The sequence below is a fragment of the Tachypleus tridentatus genome, chromosome 10 (genome assembly GCF_004210375.1).
Source record: "Tachypleus tridentatus isolate NWPU-2018 chromosome 10, ASM421037v1, whole genome shotgun sequence".
Lineage (NCBI taxonomy): Eukaryota > Metazoa > Arthropoda > Merostomata > Xiphosura > Limulidae > Tachypleus > Tachypleus tridentatus.
In genome coordinates this window covers 136,867,454-136,880,799 of record NC_134834.1, presented here as the reverse complement: position 1 = coordinate 136,880,799, position 13,346 = coordinate 136,867,454, and the positions used below count along the sequence as shown (strand labels likewise).

Here is a 13,346-nt window from a genome sequence, read left to right as displayed (position 1 = left end):
TTGGCTTTTGACTTCTATTTAGAGAAATCAAGTGTGATGCGACACATGCTGGGTTGTTTTTTTTAAAGGTTAGTTTATTTAATGATTTAAATCATTTTAATACTTATGTTATTTGTGATAAACCTCAAGTGTGTAAATAGTCTACTTTCAAAAGAAGGAAAATTTTATGATATATATTGTTATATTGTGCCTTAAGTTGTATAAACAGAGTTCATACAGTATGACTGACTCACACATCTTTATAACAGTATGCATTGTTGCCTCAGAAAGGCCTTCTTTACTGAGGATATAAAATTCCCATATTTAGTAATTTCTGTAAAATGTAAATTTTTACATCATACTGTGTTTTAATTTCAATTGTTGTATCAACATCTGATATGCAGCAAAGTATGTAAAAACTGAATGGAACAGTTTGTTTCTTTGTAGATGTGTTGACACAGTTTTGACCATTGCTGCACTTCTGTCCTCCACTAGGGATCCATTCGTAACTAATTTAGAAAATAAAGCTGTGATATGTGAGGTATAGTTACTCTGATTTTTCTTGTTCATTATTTTAAATTGGTTAACTAAATTAAAAGAATAAATGTTTTAAGTGGTTTAAGATAATTACTTTAAAAGAGTTTAAACTAAACTAAATGTTTCACAATTAATGTTATATATAATTTCCATGGTTAAATAATCTTTCAGAAATTGCATTACTTGTTTATAAATTTTAAGTGTGTTTGGTGTTATTTCATGGATGTATGAAAGAGCTTGTTACTTATATATTTACTTGTCTAAAACTTTATGCTATTGTGTTGTCGGATATCAGGTGAAGAAGAAGTTTGATCACACTGTGGGAAGTGACCATATTGCATTAGCAAACTTGTTCAAGACCTGGAGGAAGGAAGAATTAACATCAGAATTTTGTAAAAAAAATTTAGTCAGTCCATCTAATTTGAATTTTACCAAAGGTATGGTCCTACTGATGATCATTTAATTTATTCATAATGACCACCGAGTTTCTAAAGTAGCAGTTGCATGTGAAACAGTCTGTTAAACACTTGTAATGCAACATTTAATACTAAGAATGAGAACATAGAAAACATTTTAGGTTAATTTATGTTGAACTCCATTTGAATTATTGAGTAAAATGTAAAAAAACATTAATTGTAAATGCTTGAGACTGGTAACAGTAAGTATTATTGTCACAAAAGCTTTGAATTGATGCATTTAACATTTTATGGTAGATTATTATCAGTAAGTACTAATGTACGTCATTGAAGATTCCTAAGAAAGTAGAATTTATAGATGAATTTAGCCCTCTGGTGGATGAAAGTCAAATCTAGCTGTAATTTCTGTTTTTGTATATAAAATCTTAGTTTGGAGAGGAAATAGTTCAATTTTAAAATGTTTGTATACATATGCATATACATAAACCAGAATTTACTATAAAAAATTTTGATTCTGATGCACCTTGCTTACACCTACTTTTTTTAGTTGGGCATTACTGGAGCCAATAAATCTGTCATAATAGTATAATTCAACAGAACCAGTAATTTTGTGTTTGCATTATAATGATTGGACAGTATGAATTAAACTGTTGCTTTCCAATAAACTTTTTTTAAGGAGATTTATAACTGTGTTAAGGGAATTGCATTTCCTTTGGACAATTATTACATTTTTGTTTAAATTGTCCATACTATTTGACTGAATGAAAAATGTGTTGTTGTTTTTTTACATTTTGAAATATGGTGTTATTTTGATCACAGTGGTAATAAAGCTGTCGTGTTATTTGACTACTGTTACAGGTTTGAAGCGGGTCTTTTCAGAGCATCTGTATGATGCTTGCCTTGTGGATAGTGTGGATTCTTGTGAAGACTTAAATCAGGATCACAATCAGTACTGTAATAATGTTGCCATGGTTATGGGTGTTATGGTTGCAGCTCTCTATCCCAATGTTCTGCATTTACAAAAAGGAGATCTTCAGCGAGGAAGAATCAAGTGGGATGCAGTTACTCCCATGACTCTGTGAGTGGTTATTTTCTTATTTAATAATTTTGTCATTTTGCAAATGTAGGGTAATGTGAATAACTAATTTTATTTTTCACATCAAATATACAATTCTGGAATCAGAAGTTTATTTACAAATAATATAGAATGGATTATCACTTCAGTTATTAACTTCATTTTGATTGAAAACAGAAAAAAGTACTTGCATATATGGAAAATGTTATTACCATTGAACTCTTTATACACTGCAAGATTAAAGTGTGACATTTTACAAAGTAGCATTCAAAATTTAATCAACACTTTCTCTGAGCTCTGTCAAATCAGTCAAATGTGTGATGCAACATTAATCTTTAGTTTCCATACTACAACTTCTAATATGTTTTGTGTATCCTCACAAAATTTTGTAAACTTCCAATAATCATTGAATACTGAAGTTTTGACTGTTCCAAGTGCAGAGTGATTTTCCTGTTAAGAATAAAAATAGTTTTCTTCATCTGAAAATGTCATTTGTGTAAACTATGAAACATATTTGTTTCAGCAAAACTAATTTCATCTGTTATTTTCTCTAATCTTACTCTATACAAGGTTGGTCCAAGAACTACTAATATAGTAGTTCTGAGATGTTATATTCTAGTGCCCAATACAATTTTATATTCTAAAATGAATGTTAATGCTTTTGTAGAGAATCAACACAGTATGAACAAAGCTAGTGCTAAGTAAATAAAATCTCGTACAAATTACCGAGATACACTTCAGCTCTTATTAAGCCAAAAATTTCTTGTTACTTGTATATATTTTTCAATTTAATATCCTGTTTTTGTTTATTAAAGTAACTAAAATTAGAAACATTTGAGGTTATATAAGAAAAATAGGCAAAAAATATAAATAAATTTCAAGATTAGCTCAAGCTAACCATATCACATGATCATAAATTAAAGTATTGTAAATCATGAGCTTAAACATCCTAGTAACTCTGTCAGGCATACACTTAGACTCTACTAATAGTACTGTAAAATATCTGCTTAACCCTGCTAGTAGCTCTGTAAAATCATGAACCTTACCCTATTAGTAACAGAGTAAAGCATGAATTTAACCATACTAGTAGCACTCTAAAGTATGAACCTAGCCCTGCTAGTATTATTATAAAAAATGAATCTAACTGTGCTGATAGCAGTGTAAAGCATATAACTAGGTATTACTAAGTAGCATTGTAAGGAATTAACCTAACCTTTAGAGTAACATTGTAAAGCATTAAAGTAGCCCATTTAATAGCTCTGTAGAATAATAAGTTATCCCTATTAGTACCTATGTAAAGCATGAACCTAGCCCTCCTAGGAGCACGCTTAAAAGATGTATACTTAAACCCTACCTGTAATATTATAAAATATTAATTTTAGTAGCACTATGAAATAGATATGTAGACTGCACTTGTATTAAAGAATGAACCTACAGAGACTGAAATACAACATTCTCAATGAAATTAGCATTGCTTGAGAAATTTCATTTTAGTTTGCTTTCGTGATTGCTAATGTGTAGTTTATCTGTATTCTTTGAATTATGACTAACAAAAATTATTGCATGTATTTAAATATAATATATATGAGGAAAAGCAACAATACTTGGGAATGTAATTTTCCAGATAACTTTTTTTCTTGAGTGAATATAATTTTATTTCATTATTTCTATCTCTGACATAACCTAATAATAAAGCAGTAAGCTAGTCCTAATAGCAGCTTCGTAAATCATAAACCTAGGTCCTACCATTATCACTGTAGTACTTTGATGTAATTTCCTGTTGTTCATCCTTACAGTTTTTCATGTCATTAAACAAAGTTGTTTCTTGAAAGAATGACGATATTTTTTGTTACTCAGAAACGGTAAGCCTGCATGTATCCAGAAAGAATCTGTGATATCCCAAGAAATAGGTGGATTACCAAGTCCTTGGCTTATTTATTTCAACAGCATGAGATCACAAGAGAGGGGGATGATTCTTGTCAGAGACTTATCTTGCATACCTAATATGGCACTGCTACTGTTTGGAGGAGAAAAAATTGAAATACATCATGTAAGTAACTTTGTTAACTGATTATAGATAAATAGAAGCAGATGTGTTACAGTCCTGTGTTCACGTTTTATTCATATCATAAAACACTTTAATTAAAGAAATTATATGAAAAAAATGTTGTATATGTGAAGATCAGGTTATTAAAGTATGTTTTAGGAGAGTTAAACGTATTTTACCTAATGCTTTAATATTATTTAATTGTGTATCTTATATATTTTGATCTCTTAAAATAAACTGTTAATTCTCAGCACAGTTCATCCTATATAATAATGTATTCTCAGATTAACATAATCTAAAGTCTGTTCTTTGAATGTTCTTATAAATAATATTTTGAGTTGTGAAGATAGTTATTGCTGATACCAGATCTGTAAAATATTAAATATGTTGTAGGCTATGTTTGTAGATACGTAAGCAGTTAACACAAAAAAGATAATTATGAAAGCTAATGTGTTTTTAAACCTATTAGCCATCACCAGCAGGCCTTAGTGAAAGTGATGCAGAAAATAATGTCATATTGAAGATTGACAACCAGAAGCGTCTTCGATTCAGTTGTTCTCAAAGAGAAGCTGAACTTATAATGCATTGGAGAGATTGTTTACAGAATATTGTCCAGTCATTTCTGGTTGATACAGCCATAAATGAAGACAAAGTCAATATAGTCTTTGTTGTGAACCAATTTTTAGAAATTACAAAAAACCTACTAGTGATAGAAGATGGTTCTAAGCTAAAGACAGAAATGTAGTTTCTTTCAAAATCATTTGTAATATACATGTCAGTACTTAATGTATAAGTATATTTTAATAATTTTGCCTAAATGTATTTGAAATAAAAGATGAATGAGTCTTATTCTCTGACAATTTGAAATAAAGTTAAACATCTAAATGGTATTCACACCAACAAACCCTAAATATGTACAGCTTTCTGCAAGGGTATTTTCAACTAACTCACTTTATCTCATTGCTGATGAAATTAATATACCTATTAATTAGTTGTGCAATTTTAAATGCTACATTATATGATGAAATATATATTTTTTTTTTATATATAACATGCAAGTCTGTGAATATCTGTAAATACATCGTTTGCCATGTATTTGGTACATTTTGTTAGTTTTCTCTGTTGCCTTAACAACTGACTATAACAGGTTTCTGACCTGTAATGTGCATATTCACATTCAGAAATGTCCTTTTATTGCATGTGGATCACCTTGCATACATTTGTATGTTGTGACGGGATGAAGAACAGTTAAGAATGTTTGGTACATACATACACGCATGCATATAAATGTATTATATTTTCTCTTATTCAGAGTACATCTGCTAATAATGCCGCTAGTGGGGAGAAAAAAACAAACCCAACAACAACAACAAAGGAAACCTTTAATAGTCATTAAAACTATAATCTCCAAAATAGGTCTTAACTAGTTTTATAAAAAATAGTTATTCAAGTAATGTTCCCATATTTTGACATGAAAAGCAGATTATTTTAAATAATTTTAAAAATTCAGAAAACTAAAATGGGATAGAAAAATATATAAAATAATATTTTGCTATTGTTAACATAGCTTCATTTCATGTACTTGGTACAACTAAACATAAAAATTAAATATACCCACTGATGATGTTGCAAACAGAACTTTAAACTTATCCTAAGCATAAACCTACTCATTATGTTGACCCAACATGGCCAGATGGTAAAGGCACTCGACTCGTAATGTGAAGGTCACAAGTTTGAATTCCTGTCACATCAAACATGCTCGCCCTTTCAGCCATAGGGGCATTATAAGGTGACAGTCAATCCTACTATTCATTGATAAAAGAGTAGCCCAAGAGTTGGCAGTGGGTGATGATGACTAGCTGCCTTCCTTTTAGTCATATACTGCTAAATTAGGGACAAATAGTGCAGATAGCCCTTGTGTAGTTTTGCACAAAATTCAAAACAAACAAAACTCTTTATATTTATTATAGATTTGTTTCCTTTATTTAAAAAAACTTATTTTATTTACAATTATTAATATTAGGTTCTTGACATGTAGTTTTAACAGTTTAAGTTTTACATCAGTGTTCTATATCCTTAAAATATTGGTTAACATGATAAAGCACGTCCATGTTCTGCTATTCTAGAACTTAAATTCCTACCAGTCTCTCCTGTATAGAGATTATCACAGTCTGTACATTATAAACTACTTTTTCAACTATAGCTTGTTTAATTATGTTTAAGATTGTATTAAAAAATTTTTCCTGGTAAAAACAAAACAAAAAACTGTTCAACAATTAGAAGCTTATACAGCCTATCTATTTCTTTCCATATTCTTTGTTATCATATTTAATAAGCCAGGTATATAAGGAATTATCAAATAAACCAAACCAGCTGAATTAATTTTCTTTTGTCTGTCAACCTATTAGTTCTTAAGTATTTTCTAATCACTCTAATAGGATAATCGTACCTTTCCACCAATACATTTTTCAAATAACACACTGTTATCAGCTCTTTTTTAAACTAATTAGTTTTTGCTGTGGCCAATAAAATTTGAAGAGTCCATATTTTTGAATTTGTGATGAAATGATGACCAATTCAAGTAAAGAACAGTATGTGTTTCTTTCCTAAGTACCTTAGTTTTAAAAGTATTATTAACCCTACTAACCATGGCATTAAGAAAAGACAACTTGCCTCAATCTCATGAGTAAATTTAATATTAGAGTGTAATGAATTTAAAAATGCAAAAACTGTTCAACCATTTGCTTGTACACTTCTTAAATTACCCGAGTTCTTCATTTACTCAAAAACAGAAAAGTAATACCCGTGCTATAGAAATAATAAGATTCTTCAAACATCAAAAGTTACGAATAGACTAAAACTTAAATTTATAAATATGGTTTTTTTTTTCTCTCTAATACTAAAACTGGCACACAGCTCTAAAGTTCGAACTATAAAAAAGAAAAAATGACACTAATGGAGTACATCTTATTTTATGTATTACCAGATGCAAAAATAACTGAACTAAATAAATGCATGAAAACTTGTATGGTTTATATTATGAAACCTGTTAAGTATATGAAATATAGTCCAAATTTTAGAACAAATATACTAACAGTCACAATCTGATAAAGTGCAAAAGATATCCTATTTCTGTTGATGTTTCATAAATGAGTAATAAATGAGATTCGTTTCATTTGCTTAATGTAGAAAAATTAATCTGCAACTAACAAACATAAATAAATTTGATTATTTCAATATGTAAAATAAGGATTAGTACTGAAAAAACTTTAATTAAAATTGACTGAAAGCTTGAGCTGCTAATTATCACCTATTAATCTTTTATTTTTTTTGTTGATTAATTAATTAATTTTGTTAATTTTTGTGGTACTTCTGTTAAGAAATAGATTATTGATGAATCTGTTTATTGTACAAATTAAAACAGAAGTATATAAAGATATTATGGATGCAGAATGTTTTACATCTAAAAATCTGAGATAATTCATTAGGACCTTTAAATTTCAGTCATGGTTTTAATTGAATTATAGGTTCTATCTGTCTAATGGATACCTATTTTTTTCTAGCTATAGCAAGCAGTTTCTAGGAAATGAATATAGAAACCAACCACTTTGGTAAAAGTTATAAGAATTGTGAACTAATTTCTATAAAGATAAAATAAGCAATAGTAATAAAATTAAATAACGGCAAAAGGCGGTTAGGAATAGAGGAATTAATATAGCTCTATATTTTGGTTTGATTTCCAATACACTGAGCTGCATTATTATTTTCTCAATTTCCCACCGCCTGCTGCTGTTATTTAATTTTGATTTTATCATTATAGCAATTAGTTAATAATTCTTATAACTATTATGAACTTTAACACACCCCTTTTGCACAAAACTATACTTGACGCAAAAAACTCTAGGTTATGATTGGCTAGTTCTCAGGACCAACTTATTAAATGCAGATCCTGTTTACGTGACATCGACATCCAAGCCTATATCCTTCACCGCACCCGTTAAATATAACCCATTATTCTACTGAAGAATAATAGTCAATTATTCGAAAGCACCTCTTGTAGGTGATCCTGTGTACTAACTACTTAACCTGTATTTATGCATTATATTAAAAAACAATCTTATTTCATCTATACATATGAATTTGCTTCTTTTCATCTGTTACCCATTTAATTTTGTTCTGTTCTTAGCGTTTTTTGAAACTGCATTGAATTGCAGATTTGAAACTCTTCTGTTGGACCCGAATACTATAGCAGAACAAAGTTTTAAAGTACGAATATAAGAAAAACAATGAGAGAGTTTTGAATAAGGAACGTCTCAATGAGAGTCGTTCCTGATGGGTAAGAAAATAGTATGAAAAAGTAAGAATAATTGCCGTGTATAAACAGACAAAAAGGCAGCTGTAAATACAAGACGTATATAGATAATACACATAATTAATAAGCCTCACCCAAGTATTATGTTACCAGTTCGAATTTTCTCCATTACGTGACCCGTGTATATCTAGGCCTACTACAGTACGAGTTTTATTTACTCCGCATATATTTTAAGTATGTTGCGAAGATTTAATAACACTCTTCAAATTATTAGATGTCTACATGCCTAACTTCTCATTTTTATTAGGTGTCTAATTGTCTGGTTAACCCGACACACTCCCTATGTATCAGTTAATTTCTTGTGAGACTGTGCCATTTTTCTGAAAATAAATGAAATGGGGTTTTGACCTAGAAATACCAAGTTTTAACGAAACTTAAGGTTAGTAGTCAAACTTTGCCAGCAGTTTTGTATATTTTTTAGCAATCATTTCTTCAACTTTATCCTATATTCTATTTGTATATTTTATATGTGTCTAGCATATATATATATATATCACATATTTAAAGAAAATTGGTATAGAATGGAAGTCGTATCTACTTAAAAAAAAAAGTTATCCCGTATAAAATTAAAGAAATAACATACAGATTTATCGTTACATCAGGTAAAAAATAAGATTCAAGAATTGCAAGAAAAATGTTGTGGGTCTCATTGATAAGACAAACTGAAATACTAGTATCATTTGTATATATATAAAACATTATCCACTAATTATGATAAATCAATAGTACACAAACATTTAAACTTATTACCAATTTAAAGATACAGTAATTAATAATTTCAGTAAAGCTTAAAATAAACTTTATTCTAAACAAAATGCTTATGTAGATTTACGTTTTCTTTATGCTATTCACACTCTGTTTACATCTCCAATAAATTTAGATTTATTTCTAATTCAATAAAAACAATTATTAAATAACTGGCCACAATTCAATGGCACGGCGGCGTGTCTGCGGATTTGCAGTATTAAAAACTGGCTTTCAGTACTCTGGTACGCAGAGCACAGATACCTCAATACCCCGAAAAAAAAAACGGCCTTTCTATTAAATAAATTACTTAACATTTTACTTAATAAAATTAAAAATATAAGTGCTAACAATAATAATCAACCCATTTTAAAATATCTAGGAAATTGTGAACAAATAAAGAATATTCAAACATTTGATTTCATCACATTGTACGCTACAATTCTATTAAAAGACTTAATCGTTATTTTAAGTTCGTTAATGGAACAATTCTGTTATTCTTTCACAAAACTGGAAGAAAATTTAGTTCCAAGAACATAAAAGTTATATTAAGTTTCTGTATTTACAATACTTGTATATTTTTTTCAATAACCAGGTTGTTAAACAAGTAATGGGAGCTAATTATTCTACTTTTATAGCAAATTTATATTTATTTGAATAGGTTTATTGAAAACTACAAAAATCTAGATATATAGATGATTTAATTAATATAAATAATCCTGAAATAAATAATTTTATTAGCACTCTTTATCCAGTATAATTAGAAATTGAAAATATTTCAGTATCTAATACAGAAGCATGTTATTTACATTTAGAAATTAAAATAATTGATAAGGATATCAATGTAACATATTTTTGATAAAAAATATTTTGACTTTCGAAGTTAGGGTTTACCCTCTCTTTAATAGTAATGTGCCTTACCCTTCTGCTATAAATATTAGATTGAGGAATAATTCGTGAGCGTTTTTAAATAATTTCATTCAAGCATTACATGCAAGACTATACAATACTTCAATGCATGAACACATTACACCCAAAACATTTATTATGATACTTTATTTCATGTAATACCTAGGTATATAGTATGCATTGTTTTAAACGAAATTGCAAGAAATTAAATGCGAAAAGCAGATGGTGTCGAAAATGCTCGATTTTGTCCACTTGACAGTCCATTTAATGAGCTGAAAATGAAAGCAAAAATTAAAGACATATGAAAATCAAACACACCATCTATTAGAGCAAAAAATTATCTACCAAATGACATGAAATATTTTGCGAAAGTGTTTCATTTATGAATATATTTGTTTAACTTGAAAAAACGTTCACGAATTATTCCTCAACCCAATATTATAACTTCGCGATTATTCAGATAATGTTAAATTTGTAATAAATCACAATATTTTATCAGTAATGTTTAAATACTGATACAACAATTAATAGTTAATAGATTTAATAAACAAAATTATTTAATTATTCTGTAACAAATATAAGAATGTATTAAAGAGGTATAAAGAAATAAAAATTAAATAAATTTTACTTTAAATTTCAAATAACTATTTTTAGTTGTGAATAAGGTCATTTAACAACTTGGCACTATTTTATGTGGGTGTAAACCTTACCGCATATAAAGGCTTGGTTAGATAGAGCATGATAATTACAGTTGACTCAAATGGGGTGGTTGGGAGGAGTTCTAGTTAATTTAGATGACTGGATGAGACCCTTCATACTAGTATAATTCGTTTACTATGCTACTAGTTAGTGCTTTTCTAACATAACTGGGGTTGAAATGTTAACTATAGGAGGTAAGTTTATTTAACTTACTTATCCTCAAGTGATAATATCATATTTTTATTATTCAATTATTTTCTTCTTTACTTTGGAGGGTAGTCCACAACTGTCTGTGGGCAGTAAAGGGTAATTTAGAAGTTGGACATCGTGAGCTTGGTCACCTACATCTTGCTCTTCTAATTTCCATATTTATTATTATAATTTTAATTTTTATTGTTATTCCTTTACTTTATTTGATTTCTTTATGTGAGACTGGCGAATGGAAGTTAAGACTGATAGACGGTGTATCCTCACCGAAATGAAGGTTTTGCTTCCGCCCCTCTGTGTGAATTCCTATATTGATTGTAATGTTTGTATAACTTTAGAAGAATATCATATCTTACTGGTATTCCAGATAACTAATTGTCATGCAACATGATAGTGGTTAATAATACGGATAGCAAGATACTGCACAAAACCTTAACAGGACGTTCGATCGAAAGCACCTCAAACAGTAAAGTTTCAGTTCAAACAATTCCTTAATATCTTTACTATGGACGTCTAAGGCTATACACGTATAACAATTCAAAAAAGCTAGCAAATTAGATTTACAATAAAAATAACATCTGCTCAAAACGACCCATTTATAATTCATCTTATTATTATTCTCTTTCCAGCTTGCAACAAAAACGTTTTGTATATTGCACCTAACCCTTTTGTAAAATACTGGTTAAGGAACTGCAAAGGTCGTAGTGGTATTGAAAAGTCTATTTGCTTCTTTTATATTTCCCTTCGGTGTGGATTCCTGTACGTGGTGAAGGAACCTCCCAGGGAAGGTTCTGTTCTTTCAGTTTACATCCTCTGTAATCTAAACATCCACCCACATGTTTGCCGTGCGTGTCGACCCGAGAAGGGGAGGAGAGGATCTATGTACGTCGAGGACATACACGTATAACAAAGTATATGTACTTTGTTTTAAAGCTAATTTTTCTCTATTTAAAACATCTTTTTCTAATAGTTTAACATCTACATTCCATTTATATTCATAGCCATTAGGCCCCAGGTGGTTGAGACACTCGACTCGTAATTGGAAGGTCGCGGGTTCGAATCCCCGTCACAAACATTCTTGCCCTTTCAGTCGTGGAGCGTTATGATGTGACGATCAATCCCACTATTTGTTGGTAAAATAGTAGCCCAAGAATTGACGGTGGATGGTGATGACCAGCTGCCTTCCCTCTAGTCTTACGCTGCTGAATTCGGGACGACTAACGCAAATAGCCTTGGTGTCGCTTTGCGCGAAATTCAATCCAAACCCCAACCATTAATCATGTATAATATAAATCATACTACGTTTCTCTTTTTTTGTATTAGTTATATGCCACAAAATGTATATTTAATGTAGATAATTAAAAACCAATGGAATTTGTTCTTGCTTTCGAGTAATCTGTTGCGTTATCAACTAAGAAATGCAAAAAAAAAAAAAAAGCCCCAAGCTGGTACAGTGGTAAGTCTACACATTTACAATGCTAAAATCATGGAGTTCGATTCCCCTCGGTGGACTCTGCATATAGCCCGATGTGGCTTTGCTATGAGAAAGCACACATAAAATAAACAACTTTCTTTAATAGCTTGTGCAACATCACTAAAAAGATAATCACTACAAAATTACATTCTGAATTGTTTTCAGGTATTTCAAATAGTTCTTTTTTGCAGTTAGCAGGAACTAACCCAAAAACACTATCGATATAAATTCTAAGATTTTTCTAATTGCCAAGATTTTAAAATTTTCGTCACTGTGTTTCTTTTCATCATAATCAATACTGTATATTCTTCTTACAAAATATTGCCATTTTTCTGTTGCTACAGGCCCAGGAGGGGCAGGTGGGTTAAGGCATTCGAATCCCCGTCGCACCAAACATGCTCGCCCTTTCAGCCGTGGAGGTGTTATAATGTATGATCAATCCCACTATTCGTCAGTAACAGAGTAGCCCAAGAGTTGGCAGTGGGTGGTGATGACTAGCTGGATTCCCTCTGGTCTTACACTGCTAAATTAGGGACGGCTAGCGCAGATAACCCTCGTGTAGCTTTGCGCGAAATTCAAAAACAATCTGTTGCTACATAGTTTTTGAATTTCAGCAAAGTTGTGTTGCTGAAATGATTGTATTTCATGGCACATTTGAAGCCATCACTTTTAGTTACATCTTTCTTTTGACAGTATTGCTGGAATTTCTTTAATTCTTTAGTACATTTATTGAAACGTTTAGAATTGAAATATTTCATTCTGTGTTTGTGTTATCATGGTTAGGGTGTTTGAGTCACAGTCAACAGGTCGTGGGTTTAAATCCTGTTATTAAACACTCCCGTCCTTTCAGCAGTGGAGGCGATACAATATAAACGTCAATCTCACTT

The 13,346-nt window shown here is 30.2% G+C and overlaps 1 protein-coding gene across 1 annotated transcript in view; it reads left to right on the top strand.

Annotated features, from left to right (window-relative positions):
* LOC143230418 (ATP-dependent RNA helicase DHX30-like) overlaps positions 1-4,903 on the top strand; it is a 39,519-nt gene extending 34,616 nt beyond the window's left edge. The window contains exons 10-14 of the mRNA XM_076463941.1: positions 427-520; positions 812-953; positions 1,791-2,010; positions 3,865-4,057; positions 4,524-4,903. Of these exons, the coding sequence (XP_076320056.1) occupies positions 427-520; positions 812-953; positions 1,791-2,010; positions 3,865-4,057; positions 4,524-4,799 (925 nt within the window). The 3' untranslated portion in view covers positions 4,800-4,903. The remainder of the gene's footprint in view (positions 1-426; positions 521-811; positions 954-1,790; positions 2,011-3,864; positions 4,058-4,523) is intronic.
* The last annotated feature ends 8,443 nt before the right edge of the window (positions 4,904-13,346 follow it).